Here is a 21,340-nt window from a genome sequence, read left to right as displayed (position 1 = left end):
TACTCGTATTCCTTTGGTTACGGGCATGACTTTGTGCTCTGTGTCCGTATGGAATGCAACCACGGCTGGCTTGCCGGACTGGTTGGATGCATATCGACACTTGCACCTTGATGCCTTAGCATAAGCTCTGCTCCCAGCGATGCTCACCATGCTCATTGCATGGTGAGCATCGCTGTGCGTCGAATCACGATGCCAGTCAAAGTGACCTCCTTCGCCGTATATGGCGAGCTTGTGAAACTTGAGAGCAACTCCCTTGCCTACGAACATCGCTGTCGAGAGTTCATCATGACTAACGATACCTTCATGATCACATCGCGACCTGTATCCTTTCGTCCATCGCAGAGCGATGACAAGCTCATTCGCTTTGAGCTCGGTTCCGTGCCTGTAAGAGGGGTCCATGACCGTTTCCTCTCCCCTGCCGAATAGCAAAGGAGTTGCACGCTTTTGCAATACTCCAACGTCAGGCCTCATCCATGTCCCCGCATCCTCTTTTTTGGCGAGTAGCTTCAATTCGGCCAAGTCTACCTGCAAGTCCAGAACGAAGGACACGAAGGGACTGTCAGCCAGGTTGTCGAGTGCATGTGTGAGGTTAGTCTCTCCCTACACTTTAGACCAATGGTAGAGTTCTCTGGAAAATGTTTGAGGTGTCTGCCGACGCGCTCGAATATGCAGAGCTCGTGCTCTGGGTTTGGGGTGATTGATGAAATGAATGATCTCTCTTCGGCATTGTGTTAGTCGATGGAACGCGTGAGTTATAGGGGCTTTTGCCGACGGCCGCCCACGCGCCACCAGGTCTTGGCTAACTCAGTCCGTGCAAAGTCAGTGACTTGTTGATTCAATTTGCTTAAAGAAACTTGCCAGGTACGTTTCTTAGGAAGACGGCAAAGGAGAGAGTGCATGATGGTAGAGTAGCAAGCGGTTTGTTTAGGGGCCGGTTGGTTCATATTCAAATACAACATACTGGTAAGTAGATATATAGACCTACAGGTCGATGAATTACTCGATGTCAGTAATTGAGTGATACAATAATAATTAACATGCTCGACGAGAGTACGAAAAACATACATACTACATAAAATCATTCAGTCGTTCCCATAGTCATATACGAAAGCGAAGGAGGCGTGAGAGGTATCTACGAGGTCCTTCTCGACCCACCCGCGTTCGCAGTCGTATTTGCGCCCGTCCGAGGATCCAATAGTGACTCGTTACTCGACAAATACGCAGGGTCATTGTACACGCCTGGGTCATAGTGTGTAAACGACTGGTGCGAGCTAACCGACGCATTCGATCGTTGTTTGTTGGACGAACGCGAGGACCCTCCACCTCCTCCTCCTGATTGCAACGACCGTGCACGCGCAGCAGGCGTCATTCCTGCCGTCTGGCTTGTACTCGGTCGGCGTTCGTGCGCAGAGGAACGGTCTTCGCGCTCTGTGGAGGCGTTTGGCGTCGGTTCCCTGGAAATAGGCGGTGCGGGGTAGGAAATGCCAGAAGGGACTGGGGAGGCAACGTAAGACTGGGGGGTCTTCGATCGCCTACCTTCAGGCTGGGCAGGCGCGTAAGGCGAATTCCGTCGCGAGGGCGCTTCTCTCCCATCCATATTCGGAATGACAGGTCCCCCTGGAGGCGGTGCGCCGGTGTTCCCAGAAAACCCGGTTGGCAGCTGTCGTGCGTCATACATAGACCCTACCAACGAGAGAGGCGCTGAAACGGGAATGTTAGGGACGGTAGGGACAAGTGGGGCGCGTTGCGAACTAGGTACAGGCACAGGGAGCGGGTGATTGGCATGATCGGGACTGAGGAGCCCAGATATGGACGCGCGTCTTGACGGCGCGTCAGAGGGGGGACGGGACTATCAAGACTTAGCTCTAGTTTTTGTCTGAGGGAAATGTACTTACCGGGGGTTGGATTGTTATTTCAGGGACAGAGCTGTCCGATGAGACAACTCTTCTGTGTTCATATATACTCGAGTCTCTTTCACTTGGAGTGGATACTGTCCGTGAATGGCGGTGATGCCTAGGCAGTGGTGTATTATCGTCATTCCAATTGGGAGACAGCGGGTTGGGCGTCGTCACATTCGCCGGGCGGGGACGGGAGCGACCATGAGAACTTTGCGCGCGGGTCTGTGGACTTGGTCAACTCAAAGTGCACTCCACGTAGAACAAAAGCAAACCTCGTCTGCGCCATGTCGACGCCATTCCTCAGCCTCGGATGGGTTAGACCATCTCAGCTCGTCAGCAAGCCTCTGTTTTGACGGGTCTCTCCGCGAGTGCCTGGTAGCTTCGCTGTCGTTATCTCTTTCGCTGCGTCTTTCGCTGCGATAGTGATGGTGTCCTGCGTCAGATCCAGTCACGGTTTCATAGTCGGCCGCAACACTTGCATCTTCGTGGATGACACTCAGACCGTTGCGCTCCCGACGTTTGTCGCGCTGCGTCATGTTGGGTAGGCCGATAATATCGAGCGCTGATATGCTAGAGGATTGAGACATAGATACCTTCGTCGACGTTTGCGACTCCGGAGAGGAACGGCGAGGGGCGTAGTCGAACGTTCTGACCGAATCTGAGGACGGCCCAGCGATGGGTTGCGACGGTGAAGGTGAAGATATGTTGCGGTGAAGTTCGTGCGGGGGAGGGAGAGTGATTCGGTGGTCATTGTCCAGGGTTGGTATGTAGCCGTCTGGTGGGACTCGGAATTCTGAGTGCTGGACACTTGGAGCAGAATTTTGTACCGAGACTGGTCTAGTTGAGGGTGACCGAGCTGAAGAGCGATCTGACATTGGCCAGGGTTGGGGCTGACGCGAACAAGAAGATTGACTCGTAACAGTAGGGGTTGTGGTTGCTGTCATGGAACTAAGGTGTACAGGCTGCGGGTGTTCAACCATAACAGGCATGACTATGGGGTCTGGAGCGCGCGGGACACTCCTTCGACTGGCAGAATCAGATTCGGAATCACGACGGGAACGAGAGCCACGAGCATCCAGTGAAGTTGAGACGTGTGATGAGATACGACGGACTTCTGGTGCGGTTCGACTTTCCGGGGTGGGTGCAACTTGTGCAGGTTGAGCAGGCAAACCTACAGAAGTTTCTTCTTCCCGTGCGTCCAGCAGCCTGTCGAGGGTAGAGGCAGCGGCTTCTCGCATCTGTGACCGACCGTCGTCAACACCAGTGACGCGCCCTTCTCTGTAACCCATATTACGACCGCGACGAATACCCTCTTCATACCCGAGTCTGCGACCCTCTTCCCTAGCGAGCTCAATCAAGCGTTCTTCGTTCAATCTTCGAGCCTTTGAGCGCGCGTCAGCAGCCGCTGCCTCTGCGTCATCCCTCTGTGCCTCAATGACTCCAAGTACTTCTTGAGCCCTGAGAATTTCTCTCTGCGCATTATCAAGCTGCAGTTTGTAGAGCCTCAGTTCCTCCTGCGCTCGAGCAGCCTCCTGCTGTGCAGAAACGCGAGCCTCGTTGATAGACCTCGTCCGTTCCAAAGTTTCGGCAAGTTGCACTTCCGCTTCTTCCGCGCGACGACTTTCGGCGTCCAACCTGTCTAATGCAGTATAGAGCACTTTGCGAGTCTGCTTCGATTCGTACTCTTCGTTCACCAGCAGCCGTAAGAGGTCGCGAGCACTCGCAGTTGCGTGAACACGCTCTCTCTCGTGACGAAATTTGTCATTTGGCGCGCCGCTGACACGGCGTGGCCTAGTTAGCTCCGCGTTCTCATAGGGAGGCGACAGCAGCGCAGTTCGAGGTGAAAGAGACGCTAGATTGGATTCAGGGGTATCAGAACTTCACTATGCTTAGTACTTTAGCCTGCTGCAAACGGAAACCCGACTTACAGCGGTGGTCCGCCCTGGAAAAGCCAAGGTTCTGTCATGCGCTGCGAAATGCGGATAATTCGGTTAGACCTAGATGGAGCATGAAAAGATAATCATACCAGTATAAGTAGGTATACAAACGAACAAACGAAAGAATAAAGAGATAACTGATTGAATATTAACGTCGGTGGTTAGAAGGAGCGGGTAGAGCGCATAAGTGTTCCCAGTGCAAATAAGCCAATTGCTGTGACCTTGTCGACATGCCAGATCTGAGCCGAGGCGCTCAATATGTCCACTGTCACACTTTGCCATATTGAGCGCTCTGCTTACATATGCATGTCACACTGTATATGTATTCCGCCACCTGAACCTTATTTGTTCATATCATCCTCAAGACCCAAAACATCCCACCCGCCCTCAAAATCATCAAGCATGAGCTCGTAAGTTTGCCAGCACGCTCGTTTTATCGTTGTTAACTGTCACATAGCAAGCTATCAGTGTCAAGCGTGCGGGGCTCCGTCAAGGACCTTATTGCTGAAGCCAATGGCGAGAAAAGACGCAACTTTGTGGAGACCATCGAACTCCAGATTGGTCTCAAGAACTACGATACTCAAAAGGACAAGCGTTTCTCTGGTACCGTCAAGTGCGTACCGCCCGCCACTGCATGCGTGATAGGCGGTGATTGATCATATATCAGACTGCCTAATGTCCCTCGCCCGCGCATGTCCATCTGTATTCTTGCTGATGCTGCGGACATTGACCGCGCCAAGCAAATCGAGCTTGAGTACAAGTCGGTCGATGATTTAAAAAAGTGAGCACAGGCTCCACACTTTTCTGGTATCATTTCTGATTTCATTTCGCTAGACTGAACAAGAACAAGAAACTTGTCAAGAAACTCGCCAAGAAGTACGACGCCTTCCTTGCCTCTGAAGCCTTGATCAAGCAGATCCCTCGTCTTCTTGGCCCTGGCCTCTCTAAAGGTAAATCAATTGATGTTTATTCGGGGATATTTTATGACTTAAACTTCGTCGCCCAGCTGGGAAGTTCCCCACTCCTATCTCTCACGCTGAGGATCTTTCCAACAAGCTCAATGAGGTTCGATCGACGATTAAGTTTCAGCTCAAGAAGGTCCTTTGCTTGGGTGTTGCCGTTGGACACGTCCATATGACTGACGACCAGGTCCTTGCCAATGTCATGATGAGTAAGAATTTTTACTGTCACGAGACCACAAACTGCCTCTCACGCTGTCGTAGGTATTAACTTCCTCGTTTCCCTTCTCAAGAAGAACTGGCAAAACGTCCAGTCGTTGCATATCAAGAGCACCATGGGTAAACCCGTCCGTCTATTCTAAGCCGGCGTGGGTATATTAGTAGGGAGAGAGCCAATCTGGCATCGTAATGCAAAACAAGAAGCCCCGCACGCTTTTACCAACGGCTTTAATGGTGGGGAAGCCGATTGGGAGCTGATACGATGCCACGATCTTGAGCTTTCTTCCTCTTTCTTCCTGTGGGCCGTTATATGATTTACATGTATCTTCATGATTATATGACAAGATACGTATGATGCTAAATGTTGCGGTTGCGAGGGTGGTATCGCTCTTGTAACGTCACAATAAACGAAGAATTCGTAGTGGATTGTAGCTGTGCTTGCCGTCATGAGACTATGGAAGTCTCGAGAAAACGATTACGCTATGCAATAATTCGGCAATACTTTCAGTCAAAACCCCGACTTTTGCATTCCCCGGGCCATCATGATGCGCCAAGCGACTCTATTGCCCTGAAGATCAAAACATAGCCTCCTGCCGACTCGATCGTGCGCCAACCGCCCGTCCCAACTACTGGCTCCGTTTATAATTGAATTCAGTTTCCGTGGAAGAATATTCAACAAACTTTAGCGCCTCGGCCAATGCCAGTCTTTGCCTCCAAATGGGTATTTCACTCGGAACCTTCTCCCATCGTTGCGCGACGTCAACGAAAGTTTAGTATAATCACCATATTGGGGGTACGAAGGGAACTTTTTCCATGTACGTCTTCGCGGTGAACTGGAAGCAAAGTTCTTATCTCCCAGGAGGTTGGTTGGGGGTAAAGCGGTCTTTTCGAACCGTCGTGTCTCAATCAGATAAGAAAACTGCAATGTTTCTCCGGAAGATTTTGTGGAGAGACTGCTGGCTCTGTGTTATTGGATTTGGTGAGTGCACGTTGAGGCCAGTGCTCTAATCTGTTATCATCAAGGACATTAGCTTCGATGAAGCGCCGCCAAGGAATCCACGTCAAGCTATCAAGTGATATCCATCAGGCGATCAGATAGTGAGTGAAGCCATGAAACAGTTAATATGTTCCAAGACTTTGTCTCTAACGGAGCTCTCCAAGACGTTTTTTCACAAGTCACGGCCTATTATCAGAGTGATATTAGACTGTCACCGTTTCTCTGGTCATCGCTGTCAAGAAAAGTAACCGCTATTTTGTGATTTTCGGCATATAGTACGGACACCGCCATTTTTTTTTTCTGGATGTCAAGTTGAAGTTTCTGGGACCAGGTTGTTTTTGGTCAAACGTCTGATTGCAATAAGGTATTTTCATCGTATGAGGTATGTATGTCACGATCTGTTATGAGAGACTTAGTCGATATGTCGTTTGTTGACCAGGTCCCATAACGGCTCCGCTCAACAACGTCGGAAATGGTACGTAAGTCCCTGGATCGGTCCCTTGAACGCCGTCATTGTTCAACGTGCTAGTCCGGCATCAGGGCTTGAGCTAACCATGATCCATTCATTTTGCCTTTTACTTAGTGCACTGCAAGGCTATGCAGCATCTTCGCCTGGGCCCCTGTCATGCCCAGAGCGCGGCATCACAATTTGTCTCTGCGTGGGTATAGAACATGTACATAACGCTTGTTCCAGATTGCGAACTGCGTACGTGATTGGGACAGGCCGGTGTTATTTGGCGCGTCCGCAAGTGTCCCCGAGCCGCTCTAAACGGCATGATTTCCCGTCATACGAGTGTCTTGAGACCTGTACCAGTGCGAGGCACGGTGGACGTTAAGAAAGTTAACTCCTTCAGGGTTACTCTCATCTTATGCTTAACGGTCGCGGATCTGGTAAGTGACGTTTGTGGGCTTCTGACTTCTGACATGCGTGATCCATCCGGAAGCTGCACGGGAGTGAACGGGACGTCGTTGACCGACATGGTGACTGATGGGCGGACCGAGCATAAGATTGATCAATTGGGCTAGCTTCTTTGTCACTTGCAGTATGTTGGGTCAATAGCATTGAGTTCGGCGCCTGTTATGAGAGAAGGCAGTCGAGTTGTGGCGTTCGACAGAGATGAACCTAGATGAAGTGGGTGTGAGAGAATTTCAGTGACGATCACTCAACCTATCGACGACTAACTACTTTTGCGATTGAATTATGTTAATGATCCCTTCCTTGTCTTTGTGGGCTTTGAACTCGTTGACGGAACCCCATGGTTTTAGAGGTCAGCGAGTTTTGAATGAATAGGACGGCGATCTGGTTCTTTTTGACAAGCTTGAGCTTGACATGTCAATTTTCTATGACACTTTTTTTGTGGAGATGAGCGGAGTGTCCACAAAATTCCCTGACATTCCTGGATGTACATTGTATTATTAGTATCCATGGCGAATAAAAGTGCAAGCTGGCAACCCGAGCGAGAGGTCGCTCAACTAAATTCTGGGCGTAGCCTAACCGATCATCGTGTGTTAAATGACGAGAAGGCTGACCAGGCTGTTTTCTTGAGCAGTTATTGGTTGATCGCGATCGAAACCAAAAATGGGTGTCTAGACTGTGGACGGTCCCGAAAAGTGAGAGTGTGCCTTGAAGGGAAATTGAATTGCGTGAAAGGGATTTTTTTTTGCGCGTAAAGATACGAGAACTGGAGAATGAAAAGACGTGATAGCCTGCCGGCTGGTTTGGACGAAAACGAAACAGTTTATCAGATTATCTCACGTGGGCGAGGAAGAAATGTCAGGCGTAGGCGTCAATATATTCCACGGTCTTACTATCAGATCTGGCAGAACTCAACCTTATGTTTGAACGAACGATTGCTCGTCATTGAGCATGCAAACATCGAGGACAATCCAGTGCATAAATTAGTATTTATAGAAGCACATCATATTATAGAATTAATAGGTAAGGTGAGGTCGGTTGGGGGGCTAACGCTGAGGTGGTTCTGAGTGGAAGTAAAGCCTCGTGAACTCGGAGGTTTTGTACAAAAACTGCTTCCGCTCCGAAATGAGTATTCTTTATTTGGATGCGCTTCCGGAAGAAACGGGTAAGCAAGATATTATCAAGTTTACGAAATGACAATTCCAAAGTCTAAACGTAGCCCTCAATTGAAATAAATTGAAGTTCTCTCTCCCCAAACCAAGAATTCAATATCAAATATACATAAGATGCATTTATTTGGTACGCTACTCACTTTAGTTATTTACGTATTTTCCTCTTCAGCGTCACTGCCTCGACACACCTTCTTCTCCTCAAAAGCCTGTTCTCCAGTTCCTCCGCAATCTACAATCCTATCCTCCGTTTCCTCTACACCCCTGCATATATCATTTTCTCCACATGCCCCGCCATAATTCAACAAAGCATGATTCCCCTGGCTCTCAGATCTATTCTCCTCAATATTCCTCTACTCAGTATCTATCTGATTCTAGTCAGTCTGCAGGTCATTCTCCCCAGTCCCCTACAGCCCCCTCTTCTCTTCCTCAGTCTTCCCAGTCTTCTGGGACAGCTAATGGCAAGAAAAAGCACGTCTGTCCGACGTGCGACCGTGGCTTCACTACCAGTGGCCACCTCGCAAGGCACCTTCGCGTTCACACAGGTGAACGCAATCACAAGTGTCCTTTTCCTGGGTGCGAAACACGTTGCTCCAGGCAAGACAATTTACAACAACAGTGAGTACCATTTGTTATATTCTTTATCGCCGGCAGCTATGTCTATTCTCGTTGTATTATCGTGCCACACAGCAATTGCACTATTTTGAATAACTCACCATCACCATGTTGTCTTCAACACATTTTATCGCCGCAATTCATGGCCAACAACTGAGCTTCGTCTTCTTCTTTTCTTCTACAGTTACCGCATTCATCTCTCGCCGGGCTCACGACGGAGCTCAAGCTCCGCGACGCGTGCTGCAATTGCTCGTGCCGTAGGCGTCAGCGGTTCTGGCTCAAAAAATAGCCGGACATCATCGTCAATGATTTCCTCGGAACGCAATTCCTCAGACACCCCCTCTCCACCTCCGGCGCTCGAGCACGCGATGCCCCCGGCACCCGACTCACCCCCACCTTTGGTACAAGCCTTTTCTGTACCATCATCATATTCCGATAGCTTGCATTCTGGAAGTGTCTCCAGTAGATCCCCGACACCTCCCGAAAATTCCTTCCCATCAATGATCAACCACCATTCCCAGGCAATGTCCAATGGTCAAGTCGCATCCCACTCGTCGCCGATACAGTCCCATTACGGCGACAGCACGCCAAGCTACGATGAGTCTTCGCCAGCTAATTACAGGCTACGTCACGGCATCTGTGCCGCAGCCTTCCAGTGGTCATGCTGTGCATGATCAATACGACTATTCTCAGGCATACGGCGAGAAGTCATCCATGTCGCGTATTCATTCTTCCTCTCTTCATCAATCACCCATGGATAATATTCACGATGGCTCCCCGCAGTCATCCGCCCACCTTTCATCTGTATCATCTCGTCTGTCGATTTCACACATCTCGCATCCACACTCCTATCCTACGCATTATCAGGCAGTCAGCACCCCGTCGCCGGATTCACCACACTCCGTCTCTCCGCACTCTCAGCTATCTACGCCAAACTACTCAGCCTACCGGGATGACTCACATGAGGTTGCGTCATACCAAAATGGTTCTGGAATATTGGATCCTGTCTCCGACCATTCTAGCAGCTACATGAACACACAGAACAGTATCGTTCATGGATCATACGGTCACACCCTTATGTCGCACCACTCGAGCATACCAAGGTACGACTCGCCACCACCAGTCCTAGCGCCGATTCAGGACGAGAGGGTACTTCGCGGGGACATTCGGATCCCTCAAATGCATCATCCAATACCGCCGCCCAACTCGCTGTCATACATGCATCATTCTCAGGTACAGAGTTCATATCCGTATCACGCTCCGCACGTCGGGCTTGGCCAAAGCGCTTGGAAAGCCGACAGCGCTCTGCGAGCGCGACCTTCAACGGGCTATGTATAACACCAAGACCCCCTTGTTTCATGTATGCCGTTGTGAATTCGTATTCTATAGCTGTCTCGTACCCGGATTTTTCTCTCCTTTCGGTGTCTGGTCTGTTTTGTGTATGGATTACTTTCGTGCATTTCCTGCCACCTTTCCAACAGTTGCGGCACTGCTTGGTAACACATCGCTACTGCACAATACCATATACCTGTCGTATCTAAACTGCATACATACTTTGTACATTATGTTGTTCATAAGAATTGCATCGTGGATTCTGAGCGGATCTGATGTGGCGGTACTGTGCCTTGATGTGACGTTATTTACACGGTTTACACGTACTACAACTTGTTGTCGAAGGTCCATCGTCTCAAACGGTCAATCAGATAGGTTGCAATGCCCAGCGATCTCGACAGGTGAGAATTCACATTTACCGTCACAGCTTGTTCTCAAAGTACCGCAACAACGTGTAATTGGCGATCAAAAACCGGCTTCTGTGCATTGCGTTATCCAATGCGCACCAAACACGTCCGACCGCTACTGCGCATTGAAAACTTCTCTCGCGTTGATCTTACAGGCAAATAGAGCAGCTCACACGATGTGAACCCATATCCGAGGAACAGGTCAAACGGCTCTGCTTCAAGGCCCGTGAGATCTTGATAGAAGAAGCAAACGTTCAAGCCGTGGACTCTCCTGTGACGGTGAACACATTTTGAATCAATTCAATACTCTCCTAGGCTAATACTTATTCTGTTGTTCTGATTAAAGATCTGCGGCGATATCCATGGGCAGTTCTTTGATCTTATGGAATTATTCAAGGTAGGCGGGTTTTGCCCGGAAACGAACTACCTTTTCATGGGTAAGCATAGCGTCCTGGTGCGTTTCAATCGGGTGTCCCATATTTAATGTCCCGTTGCCACAGGTGATTTCGTGGATCGCGGCTTCTACAGTGTCGAAACGTTTCTCCTCCTCCTGGCACTCAAAGTCCGCTATCCAGAACGAATCACGTTAATCCGGGGCAACCACGAGTCACGGCAGATCACACAAGTTTATGGGTTCTATGACGAGTGTCAGAGAAAATATGGCAGCACCAACGTGTGGAGATGGTGTTGTGAGGTCTTTGACTATCTTGCGTTAGGCGCGATCGTGGACGGTAGAGTTTTTTGTGTCCATGGCGGACTCAGTCCAAACCTGCAGGCTATTGACCAGGTGCGTCTATTATGTCTCACTCCTCCGTGTTTTGCGCACGCGTTCTTAGTTCTTCCTGTAGATACGCGCTATTGATCGAAAACAGGAGGTTCCTCATGATGGTCCAATGTGTGACCTCCTTTGGTCCGATCCAGACGGTGTGTATGCCTTAATCATGCTCAATGGCGACATCCCTCACAACGCGTCTTTCTTTTGCACAGATATAAGTGGCTGGGGCCTATCTCCGCGGGGCGCTGGTTTTCTCTTCGGCGCCGATATTACTAAAACCTTCGCGCACCACAACTCTATTGATCTCATCGCGCGGGCCCATCAACTCGCCATGGAAGGATACAAGCTCATGTTCGACAACATGATAGTGACAGTGTGGAGCGCACCCAATTACTGCTATCGGTGGGTGCTGATCAAATTAATATCCTGCTTCCGGTTCGGCTTTCGTAACATATCATGCTTTTTTGACAGGTGTGGTAATGTAGCTTCGATTCTCGAGCTAGATGAACGCCTTGCTCAAGAATACAAAGTTTTCCAACATGCGCCCTCGGTAAGTTCCTTACTTTTCGATATCCCCCCAAAGGCGTTATGCGGGGATGAAATGTTGCATTTCATCCAGCGTTGTGATCTGATCATGTCGTGTCATGTAGGACGTACGCTCCATCCCAGCAAAACGACCTCCTGCAGACTACTTCCTCTGAATGGAAATTTTGTCTTTCTGATTAGAAGGTTACCTTATTGGCAACGACTGCCTGCCGCGTGTCTTGGACATGCCATAACGGCGACTTTCTCATCAAACAGTGCATCCGAACTATTGTCCGTTGCTTCTAGGGTCTGTGTGGGGCGTAGCGTGGTTAGCTGGAGGTCCAACAAGTGGAGGTCGACGAGGTGCCTGGCTCCAACAGCTTTATCTCAGCCCCCTGTCGATCTCCTCGCGTTCGTTGACTTTAGAGACGCTCAGAAGTATGACGTACAAGCGCCCCACCGTTAGAGGAGGCAACGATATAATTGCACCGTAAGCGATCCACTGTCTGATTCGTGCGCTAGTCCTTAAATAAGAGGCCTCGTTGTGAGATCTCACCTCACCATGTCTCCAAAGACCCGGTTCGCATTCTACTGCACGCTCGCACGCATGCGCTTCTGCTGATTTTTTTCGGCATGACTGAAACCTTGGGTGTGTCGAGGAGGTTGCCGGGGTGCGTTTGTAGTGCGATTTTCGTTCGTCAATGTCATGAATACCGACGGATCACGACGTCGCCGGCGCTTGATAGAACGTGAGTTCGGTATATTGCGCACAATTACTCAGCGCGCTGATGCCCGCTGTCGAGTTGTTCTCACTGTTTAATGTTTTATGTCTTTTTGCATGACTTGTGAGTGGACGCGAGGCGTATCTCGTGGTCTTGGCATCGTGTGTTCCGATGAGGCGGTGTGACTCGCATGATGAGTCTTTTTAGACCAAGGGTCCAATTGATACCATTCGTCGATCAATCACGCCTGTGATCAAGCGACGTCAATGTTAAGACAAATACTTTCGTCACCCTTTGCTCTACCCCACTTGTCTTTCTCTCTCACACTGTTCAGCGTTTTTCTGCCATTTTGAACGAGGCCTTGACATAAAGTAGGCAAAAAAATGGCTGTCCTTCCTTGGCTCCGTGCCTTTGTTTTTTGTGAGTCGTGCAGTAGTTTGGATGTGATGTCTTGAACCTAATCTTACTGTCCAGCTTTTGCTTCATTATTAGCGCTTGTTGTCATTGGCATTTGCGCTCACATCGAGTCGTTTGTTGCTGGATATCAAAATGCCTACTTGACCTTTGCCGCTCTTGGGCTTGCAGCCGGCAGTCTCACTGTCTTGTCCCTTCCGCTATTGTGAGTGGTACTGAAATAAATTCGTGATGGAGTTGGGTTTGAAATATGTGCGGACAGCTTGATTGTGGGTCGTGTGCGCCGCGGAGCGGTCATGTCCATGGTTGTATTCGAAGCCGTCTGGTTTTGTAGCGTCAATCGTCGAGCAATGTTCCTCGTTAGCTGATTATCTTTCAGTTTTCCTCTGGGTGACGTGGGTCGCTACCGCTGTTAGTACCGTTGCGGGCAGGGCCTACTACTTCCCCGATGGATGTATTTACACCAACTGTGAGTTCTTGGTAGCTGCGTCTTATCCTTGCCGCTAATTAATCTTGCTTACTAGATCCCCAAACCAACCAAATTTGTTATGAAGTCACTATAATGGAGGCTGCTGCATTTATCATCTTCTTCTGTGGTACGTGTCCAGTTTACGAATGACTACCGTTTGCTAGAGTATGTTTCTTTCAGTATTCATATACTACGTCACGATCGTCTTGTACGCGATCATCCAAGCTATCCGTGGAAAAGGAATATGGACGTCTTCCATCACTAGCAGCAAGTGAGGCTTCTGGGCCGGCCCCAACCTCGCTCATGCCTATGGCTCAGTACTCTGCTATTCCCGGGGGTCAAGCTCCATACCCTGCCTATGGGAGTTATCCTCAGAATGCTTCTCAGCCATACTCTCGGCCATATTCTCAGTCATACAACACTTATCCCGCTCAACCCCCGAACCAACAGTATTACAACTATCCTCCTCTTGGCTCGCCTGCTTCAGGGAATACCCAGCCCCCACATGGCGGATACTTACCCGCTATATCAGGAAACGCACCCCTCTCACCCCAGCCAGATTACGGCTCATACCCCGCTAATCAGGGCCAAATACCCCCGTCCGGCGGATATCAAGAATAACCGCACTATTGGTCGAGTCAGTCTATTCCAGTCTGAAGGAAGCACTGGGGATATCCGCGACGGTCAGACATTTAGGCACTATCCGCCTCGTTTATGAGAAGGCAGGAAGCTCTAGTTTGTGCTTCAAATATACTCCTCATGCCCATGCCTACCTTGTTCTCCTTGCATAAACGATTTATCCTTGCGACGACCGCTCGTACGTACTGATACTGAGAGGTTACTATACATGGTCTGCCACAACTGCTTTGCATCTTTATGGAATATGGGCGCTGATAAGTATTCTTCGGATCCTTCAGGCAAGTATTACTCGCACGATCAAGTTGGGAATAGTGCTAGCTACTTATGATGGGCTGATAATCTGCGAAGGAGCTGTTCTGCGTCGGGCTCGGAACTCCGAGACAGCCGAGCGAACAAGATAATGGTGCTAGTAGAGGGGCGACAGGATTGCGGGTCCCCAGCAACTGATAACCAGTAAGTCAAACAACATGACAAGTATCGGTCGAATATTGTCCTGATGATGGTTGTTACTCCTAGGATATGCCCCTCGGGCGAGAGTATTAAGCAGCCTTCTGGAGATGGCTGCGAAAATGGACCGAGATTAACAGTATGCCCGATGTTTTCGTGGTACACTGGCAGTATCGCAATACACACGTTCGTCGTTGGGTCTTCCTTGATGCGGGTTACTCGACGACAAGGGAGACTGGACGTTATAGTTTGATGGAGATCATGTAGTAAGTGCGGAAGTTTTGTATGCGTCCCTTTGACGTTGACGCACGGGCGGCCAATCCGTGCTGCAGCTGTCGCCAAATCCCCGGAAGGCTATAGATGGCGAGATGATCATGAAGATATTCCCCATGAAACACGGAGATGACTGTTCGTCGTGTGCTGCTGATAATCATGACTCATGAGCCGAAACCTAGCAAATATGGGCGGCCACGACGGGCGACTGCGCCTTCAACAGTCCAAGGCGATATACCTCAGGTACCTTGACGGAGGGACATTACTTCCATTCACATGCAATGCAAACTACCTGGCGGTGGAAGACTTCAGAGGTGGTCATGGAGTCATTCGAGTCGGGAAGCTCGAAGGCGGCAAAGTGCTTAGACTCAAGCAGCAAAAGTATCAATTTTCAGACACGATGATTGTACATTATTGGCAGGCACACTGTGCTGCCGCCGTCCATGTCAGGATCGACTACATAGTAGACTCATTGTTCACGTTCAGGCTTTTCAAGTACTGCAACTTTGACATCGATATGGCTATTCGGATCGTTAGATAAGCAATGACGTACACTCAAATTACTCGCGTGTACTAACAGTACTAGTAACATAACGCGTGCGCCTTGGTCGACTTGTGCCCCTCCCGCTGTTATCTTTTAGCTACTTAGCACACCACCGCACGGAAGAATACTACACACACGTCTGCCTGCTTATTTCTGAGATTCTAAAACACATTTTCTCTAACGTTCATTTCTCCACAGAAGACTGGGGTACCGACTATCGTTGTTATTGACGTAATGCGCGACGAAGTTCTAGGCTAGCCGGTCTCTCGTGTCTGTCGTTCCTTTACAGATGCTGGCTTTGGATGTTCTATAAGCCGAGCTAGAGAATTTGGAACCGCTTTTCTCGTGTCTTCCACGAGATTTATGGACTGAACAGTGATCGGAAGCCTGTATGTCCTACCCGCTATCTGAGGCGCGATTCTAGTCCATCATGCTAACCATTTTCATTATGTTATTGTCAGATTATGCGGAGATTTATAACCGCAGCAGATTAGTCGGTGTTCGAGATGGGATCATGCCCTTTCAGATGTATAGGTGCGTGGTTCGTCTTTGCCCTGATGGGTTTTTCTTTACAGTTACAATTGGTGCCCAACCTTCAAGCCCTTTGTTGTAGAGAATGTCCTCATGATCTTCATTCATGTATGCGCTACCTCCTGGGTCCCAACCTCGAATATCTGCGCCTAGGAAGGTTTCTGGACAGACATCATGTCTTCAGTGTTGTCGGGTCTTAGTAGGCATTCACCACGACTGAAGGTCGTCAAAATACATGCGACGTCTCCTCAAGTCAGTGGGCTCCTGCACCTGCAGAAGGTGACGCTTACCTTGCTTAGCGAGAATGCGTTGTATTGCCTATCTCGTCTCGTTGGCCTTCGAGAATTGGAGATAGTGGATTGACGAGACCTTTCGCTCACGTGTCAAATCTGAATTTCGTACCCTCTAGCCTGGACATGTTAGTCATCCACTTGTTCAATTTCATGGCCTTGAGCGGAAATATGATAGAAAACTGGGTTCTTCCATGCAGAGAGCTGCAACTCGGATCCAACAGTAGTAATGAAACCACCCTTTCCGTCAAATGCGCCCTACACAAGCTGACCGACTGGATACCTTTCGATGGCCTGGAATGCATCACACTGGATGTTGGTGACCATATCGACAAGGTACTCACCCTCAACACATTCACTCCCCTCATGCGCTTCTCCGGTCTGAAAGAGGTTGACCTTCGACATTGTGTACGTCATTGCTCGATGATGCACTTGGTTCTATCGTCAAGTGTTGGCCCCGCCTCGAGCGCCTCGAGTTTGGAACCAAATATGTCTGGCGGATACAACCTAAGATCACCTTTCGGGGCCTTGTCACCTTACTATCATCGTGCCCCAATCTCAGGAAGCTTGGTTTGGTGTTTGACGCCACACAGGTAGACCCGCCTATGGCTGAAAAACAAGGACGTGGGGTTTGCAACACACATATCACCATCTTTGACGTCGGGTGCTCTCCGTTCGAAAAACCACTGTCGGTCGCGGTTCCACTCTCGGCGATCTTGCCGTGCGCAAGACAGTCCAACATTGAGCAGAATCATGGGATGGACGTTGATTTGGAGGACTAAGAAGAGCGACAGACCGAGTGGGACAGGGTGTTGGAGTACTCTGGTGTTCTCGCCTTGGTCAGGCAACAGGAGGGTTCACGCGTCTAATACAAATGCCACGGGCTTGGAGTTCTGTTACGCGCAGAGAAAGTCAACGGAGGTACATGTCAAGTATTGTCCTCAGTAATCATTGTACTTTGCGGTATTAAATGTGATCTTTGACAGCGCTTGTCATCGACTCATGTGTCGCAACCTGCTGTGAATTTTACGCAGTCTCGCCATCCACCGCCTTGTTGAGAGATGGTCTCCGTGAAAGTCCCACAAAGAGCATGGAGATAATCCATTCAATCCGACTCATGTTCTATTGATGGTCACGAGCCTCATGATCGTATCAGCAGCGCAGGATGGATTGGCACGGCGAACCGGGGCTTGGGAAACATCACTGAGCAAGACGCTTTCAGCGGCAAGCCGACCCATACTGACCTTGACAAGAGACGTTTACCTCCATTCTCAAGAACTCATCGAGGATGGACATCTGAAAATTCGAAGTCGGCAAGGTTTTTTCTGTGCGATAACTAGTAAGTCAAACAACATATCAAGTCTCAGTTGGAGTTCGCCATATTGTCCTAATAATAGTAAAATGTTGCTTCCAGGATGTGCCCCTCGGGCGAGTCAATATTAAGTGGCTTGTTGGAGATGACCGCGAAAAGATATAATTTGAAGTTGCTGTATCAACAACACCGCAGGACCAACCTCGACCTTCGAAGTTGTATGCTCGACGTTCTCGTGATACACCGGCAGTATCGCAATGCACACGTTTGCCGTTGTTCTTGATGTGGCTTACTCGACGACGAGGGAGACTGGGGAGTCACTGAGTGTGAACTAGCTTGTAGTTGAAGAGATGGAGTGCATCAGGAAACTCGAAGCTGCGGCAAAATCTAAAGTCTGCGAAGACTCAAGAGGCCTTTGCTGGGGCACTCTCGTGGGGTCTGTTCAGTCTCGTTCTCACCAGACGGGGCTCGCATCGTGTCTGGTTCCGAAGATAACACTCTCCGCCTGGGGAACACAGCGACGGGGTAGCTATGGGTGCACCTTTGCTAGGACACACTCATTGGGTTTGTTCAGTCTTGTTTTCGCCGGATGGCGCTCGAATTGCGTCTGGTTCATGGGATAACACTGTCGGATTGTGGAATGCAGCGACGTGGCAGCCATTGGGTGGGTCCATACTGGGGCACACTAGTGTGGTTAAGTCAGTCTCATCCTCGCCGAATGGCGCTCGCGTTGTCTCTGGGTCATGGGACAAGACTGTCCGGCTGTGGGATGCAGCAACGGACAACCATGTGGGCAGCCCTTGCAGGGGCACACTGGTTGGATTCAGTCAGCCTCGTTCTCGCCGGATGGGTCCCGCATCGTGTCTGGTTCGACGGATAAAACTTCCCGGCTGCGGGATACAGCGACGGGGCAGCCATTCACAGGGCCCTCCCTGGAGCACACTAGTAGAGTTTTTTCAGTCTCATTCTCACCAGATAGGACTTGTATTGTCTCTGGTTCGATAGACATGACTGTCCGGCTGTGAGATGCAGTGACCGGGCGGCCATTCGGCCATCCAATACGAAGGCACATTTCTTGGATTCAGTCGGTCCTGTTCTCGCCGGATGGGTCTCTCATCGCGTCCGGTTCCTTGGATGCAATTATCCTGCTGTGGTGCGCAGCGACGGGAAGATCATTCAGTCAGCCCTTGCGGGGGACACACTGATTCCGTTCTGTCACTCTCTTCCTCGCCAGATGGCACTCGTAGTGTCTGGTTCATTGGGTCAGACTATCCAGCTGTTGGACGTAGCGTCAGGGACAGCTATTGGGCGAGCTTCTGGGGCATTTTGGTGCTGTCCAGTGTGTCTCGTTCTCGCCGAATGGCGCTTGCATCGTATTGGGTTCGAAGGATAAGACTCTCCGGCTGTGGAATGCAGTCATGGAGCAGCAATACGGTCAGCCCTTGCGGGGGCATACTGGTTCAGTCCAGTCAGTCTCATTCTCACCGAATGGGACTCTCATCACGTCTGGTTCGAAGGATAAGACAGTCAGGCTGTGGGATGCAGCGACGGGACAGCCATTTAGACGCCCTTGCAGGGGCACACTGATTCCGTTCAGTCAGTCTCCTTCTCGCACAACGGCGCTCGCATAGTGTCTAGTTCGTTGGATAAGACCATCCGGCTGTGGGACGCAGCGAAGGAGCAGCTATTTGGTCAGCCCTTATGGGGGCATGCTGACTCAGTCCAGTCAGTCTCGTTCTCATCGAACGCGACACGTCTCGTGTCTGGTTCAGTAAATGGCACTATCCGGCTGTGAGACGCAGCAATGGGGCAGCCAACACAGGAATACGCTAAATAAACATTCCCCTCAGACAGACGTCACACCATGCACCCCGCAACTGCCATGTCAACGAGTACCTGGAACACTCGCGTCATTTGCTTCTCATCCAGTTCGACCCATGCGCGGTACAATGTTGCTGAGCTCATTTAAGGCACTTCCCATGATGATCCCAGGTCGACCTCCTTTTTGTCAGGAGCTGACGGATTCGGATGGTAAAACTCAATCGTCAGCTCCTATTCTGGGTACCACCGCTTCCCGAATCCCGACAGGCATTTTTTACAGTCCTCGGACTCCGTTGGTCATACCCAGAGGACGTGCTGAGCTTGATTTGAGCCGCATGACACACGGACAACACTGGCGGTATTGCCGAGGTGAGTGAGTTCCTAGCCTTTTACCATCAATCGCAGTTGGTGAAACCGATCCTCTTAGGCCGTATCAATAATATTCCGGCAATTAATTTGTGGAGGTGATGCAACGTGACGTTCAGTGTATATTTGAGCTTATTTTATAGCTGACATCGAGCCTGAGTTATCCGAAACGATCTGCTGAAATTCTGCTCCCAGTTAGTGATCAAGTGGTTCCATCAGAGACGGGCCTGAGCATGCAAGGATTAGGCTTATAGAAGAGGGCAGGCCGTAGAATGATTCAACGTAGTTGCGGCAACAGCCTGAGGTCGGATCATCAACTGGAGTCTTCAAGTTGATAGCGATTTCGCGTCTGCGAGGTAGTGTTAGTTTTCCAGCTCGAGAATTATACTTCTTAGTTGAACATATGTTATTTGTCTCATTTTGTCTAGCGGAACCCTTCATACGACGTCCATGCATATGTGCATGTCTGGTCAGAAATATTTTCTTGCATCATACGGCCATTGGAACAAGAGCCTTCATTATATTTACAACTTGAACATATACAAGTGACTCAACCCGAAGCTACCTCTCGAGAAGTTCTTCCGATGTCACTGTCAGACACTGATATGCCCTCACCACTGGCAACGAGCACAAGATCCCACACAATTCCATATGAAATCCACTGTACTGGTCCTCTCGACGCAAATTCTGTTGTACCTAGCAATATCGCTCCGTGAATGAGGAATGCGGCTGTACTCCGGGTTGCTCTTATCATTCGCGATGTCGCAGAGCTGCCGGGCGTTGCACATATCGGTCTGGTGAAATCCCGTGGGCTTGTCCCACCCGCACTTATTGCAATGTTCGAGACACTTTCTTGTGAGGCACATAGTAAGGTTTGCGAGATGGAGCGGGATGTACGATGTGCTGATTGGTTTGGGGTGATGCTTTGTGGGGTGAGGGAATTGCTCATCATTGCGCTGGATTTTTATACCTTCGTGGCTCTTGGTGGCGGCCTAGGACGACACCCATAGATTTCATTGGACAAGGCCCGCTAAATGGTGACTCATCGGGAGAGGTACTGAGAGGTGACGACGCGTACCATTCGGCGGGTGGTCCAATGGATTCGTGGCGAGTCGAATGACAGCCGGGAAAACAGCATGAATGACGTGGACTGCGGCACGGAACGCGACACCATTGCTATCCTTGGGTGGCGGTCAAGGACACCAAACACGATGAAACGATTGTTGAAAACTGACTGTGCTTACCTGAAAGTTATGTGACTTGGAGAATGTATTCCTCGAAGGTTCACATGCAGTACGGCACTGCATTTAAGACCTTGGTGCATAGAAAATCAATTTGGACATGCTCAAGACGGTGGTGCTGACATAGGAAAGGTCGTTATTAGTACGTGTGTCGTTGAATGATTTCGGAAGTGTTACCAATGTAGAATCTATGTCGACGACAGCATACCGCCTACAACCTTTCAGCAATTAGGACGACAATGGGAGAAAAAAACAATGAAAGGTGAACAGCCCCCCTAAGCGGTGCTGGTGTTTTTGTGGTGGTGAGGGGCGACATAGACATAACCCCCCTCCAAGAGTGTTTGAAAATGAAAATGGAAACGTGCCATTAAGGCGGTACCTGTCAATGATCATAATAGTATTCGGGACAACTGAAAATCAAATATTAATGTGGCGCAATACACCTACTAGCCAATGGCAGCTTGAACTGCCGACAAAGCAAGACATGCACACGACTCTGGATGTGAACAGCTAGCGATGCAT

General features: G+C 49.7%; 7 protein-coding genes across 7 annotated transcripts; 5 read left to right on the top strand and 2 right to left on the bottom strand.

The window, feature by feature from the left end:
* Positions 1-905: 905 nt before the first annotated feature.
* Positions 906-2,011, bottom strand: EDB91DRAFT_1142418 (uncharacterized protein). The gene is made up of 3 exons (XM_041319045.1): positions 1,896-2,011; positions 1,753-1,820; positions 906-1,701 (listed from the first exon to the last, which is right to left on the bottom strand). The coding sequence occupies exon 3, from the start codon at positions 1,676-1,678 to the stop codon at positions 1,133-1,135; it is 546 nt and encodes a 181-aa protein (XP_041175613.1). The 5' UTR covers positions 1,679-1,701; positions 1,753-1,820; positions 1,896-2,011; the 3' UTR covers positions 906-1,132.
* Positions 1,832-4,058, bottom strand: EDB91DRAFT_505474 (uncharacterized protein). The gene is made up of 5 exons (XM_041327507.1): positions 3,925-4,058; positions 3,827-3,867; positions 2,171-3,776; positions 1,896-2,106; positions 1,832-1,849 (listed from the first exon to the last, which is right to left on the bottom strand). The coding sequence occupies exons 2-4, from the start codon at positions 3,862-3,864 to the stop codon at positions 2,035-2,037; spliced, it is 1,716 nt and encodes a 571-aa protein (XP_041175612.1). The 5' UTR covers positions 3,865-3,867; positions 3,925-4,058; the 3' UTR covers positions 1,832-1,849; positions 1,896-2,034.
* A 120-nt stretch (positions 4,059-4,178) lies between these two features.
* EDB91DRAFT_1142412 (60S ribosomal protein L10A) lies at positions 4,179-5,510 on the top strand. The gene is given in 7 exon segments (XM_041319044.1): positions 4,179-4,245; positions 4,293-4,448; positions 4,503-4,616; positions 4,670-4,785; positions 4,842-5,006; positions 5,059-5,291; positions 5,302-5,510. The coding sequence occupies 6 exon segments, from the start codon at positions 4,238-4,240 to the stop codon at positions 5,154-5,156; spliced, it is 657 nt and encodes a 218-aa protein (XP_041175611.1). The 5' UTR covers positions 4,179-4,237; the 3' UTR covers positions 5,157-5,291; positions 5,302-5,510.
* Positions 5,511-8,216: 2,706 nt separating this feature from the next.
* EDB91DRAFT_1142403 (uncharacterized protein) lies at positions 8,217-10,356 on the top strand. The gene is made up of 3 exons (XM_041319043.1): positions 8,217-8,713; positions 8,895-9,275; positions 9,313-10,356. Exons 1-3 carry the CDS (start codon positions 8,382-8,384, stop codon positions 10,046-10,048), a joined length of 1,449 nt encoding a protein of 482 aa, XP_041175610.1. The 5' UTR covers positions 8,217-8,381; the 3' UTR covers positions 10,049-10,356.
* EDB91DRAFT_505084 (Metallo-dependent phosphatase-like protein) lies at positions 10,342-12,124 on the top strand. The gene is made up of 7 exons (XM_041327506.1): positions 10,342-10,443; positions 10,605-10,728; positions 10,796-10,886; positions 10,950-11,236; positions 11,298-11,373; positions 11,437-11,774; positions 11,875-12,124. Exons 1-7 carry the CDS (start codon positions 10,424-10,426, stop codon positions 11,923-11,925), a joined length of 987 nt encoding a protein of 328 aa, XP_041175609.1. The 5' UTR covers positions 10,342-10,423; the 3' UTR covers positions 11,926-12,124.
* Positions 12,125-12,854: 730 nt separating this feature from the next.
* On the top strand, positions 12,855-14,451 carry EDB91DRAFT_1292013 (uncharacterized protein; the record flags this gene model as incomplete). The annotated part of the gene is made up of 7 exons (XM_041324859.1): positions 12,855-12,891; positions 12,946-13,090; positions 13,148-13,215; positions 13,265-13,354; positions 13,410-13,481; positions 13,535-13,562; positions 13,627-14,451. The coding sequence occupies 7 exons, from the start codon at positions 12,855-12,857 to the stop codon at positions 13,973-13,975; spliced, it is 789 nt and encodes a 262-aa protein (XP_041175608.1). The 3' UTR covers positions 13,976-14,451.
* Positions 14,452-16,530: 2,079 nt separating this feature from the next.
* EDB91DRAFT_1021549 (uncharacterized protein) lies at positions 16,531-16,800 on the top strand (the record flags this gene model as incomplete). Its single annotated transcript, XM_041312569.1, has 1 exon — positions 16,531-16,800. A coding segment is annotated over one exon (270 nt), but the record flags the coding sequence as incomplete, so codon positions are not given.
* Positions 16,801-21,340: the final 4,540 nt, after the last annotated feature.

The sequence above is a fragment of the Suillus paluster genome, assembly GCF_016628075.1.
Source record: "Suillus paluster strain FC165 chromosome Unknown EDB91scaffold_39, whole genome shotgun sequence".
In the NCBI taxonomy this organism is placed as follows: domain Eukaryota; kingdom Fungi; phylum Basidiomycota; class Agaricomycetes; order Boletales; family Suillaceae; genus Suillus; species Suillus paluster.
The sequence above is the reverse complement of the archived record's forward strand: the minus strand, read 5'-3'. Positions and strand labels throughout refer to the sequence as shown.

Coding starts and splice junctions, on each gene's coding strand:
- EDB91DRAFT_1142418 (XM_041319045.1), bottom strand. CDS start 1,678: ATGTATGACGCACGACAGCTGCCAACCGGGTTTTCTGGGAACACCGGC.
- EDB91DRAFT_505474 (XM_041327507.1), bottom strand. CDS start 3,864: ATGACAGAACCTTGGCTTTTCCAGGGCGGACCACCGCT. Junction 3,777..3,826: donor TTCCAGGGCGGACCACCGCT/GTAAGTCGGGTT, acceptor AGCATAGTGAAG/TTCTGATACCCCTGAATCCA. Junction 2,107..2,170: donor GTCGACATGGCGCAGACGAG/GTTTGCTTTTGT, acceptor CCGCGCGCAAAG/TTCTCATGGTCGCTCCCGTC.
- EDB91DRAFT_1142412 (XM_041319044.1), top strand. Junction 4,617..4,669: donor TCGGTCGATGATTTAAAAAA/GTGAGCACAGGC, acceptor TCATTTCGCTAG/ACTGAACAAGAACAAGAAAC. Junction 4,786..4,841: donor TGGCCCTGGCCTCTCTAAAG/GTAAATCAATTG, acceptor TTCGTCGCCCAG/CTGGGAAGTTCCCCACTCCT.
- EDB91DRAFT_1142403 (XM_041319043.1), top strand. CDS start 8,382: ATGCCCCGCCATAATTCAACAAAGCATGATTCCCCTGGCTCTCAGATC. Junction 8,714..8,894: donor CAAGACAATTTACAACAACA/GTGAGTACCATT, acceptor TTTCTTCTACAG/TTACCGCATTCATCTCTCGC. Junction 9,276..9,312: donor TCCCACTCGTCGCCGATACA/GTCCCATTACGG, acceptor AGCTACGATGAG/TCTTCGCCAGCTAATTACAG.
- EDB91DRAFT_505084 (XM_041327506.1), top strand. CDS start 10,424: ATGCCCAGCGATCTCGACAG. Junction 10,729..10,795: donor CCGTGGACTCTCCTGTGACG/GTGAACACATTT, acceptor TTCTGATTAAAG/ATCTGCGGCGATATCCATGG. Junction 11,374..11,436: donor CCTTTGGTCCGATCCAGACG/GTGTGTATGCCT, acceptor TCTTTTGCACAG/ATATAAGTGGCTGGGGCCTA.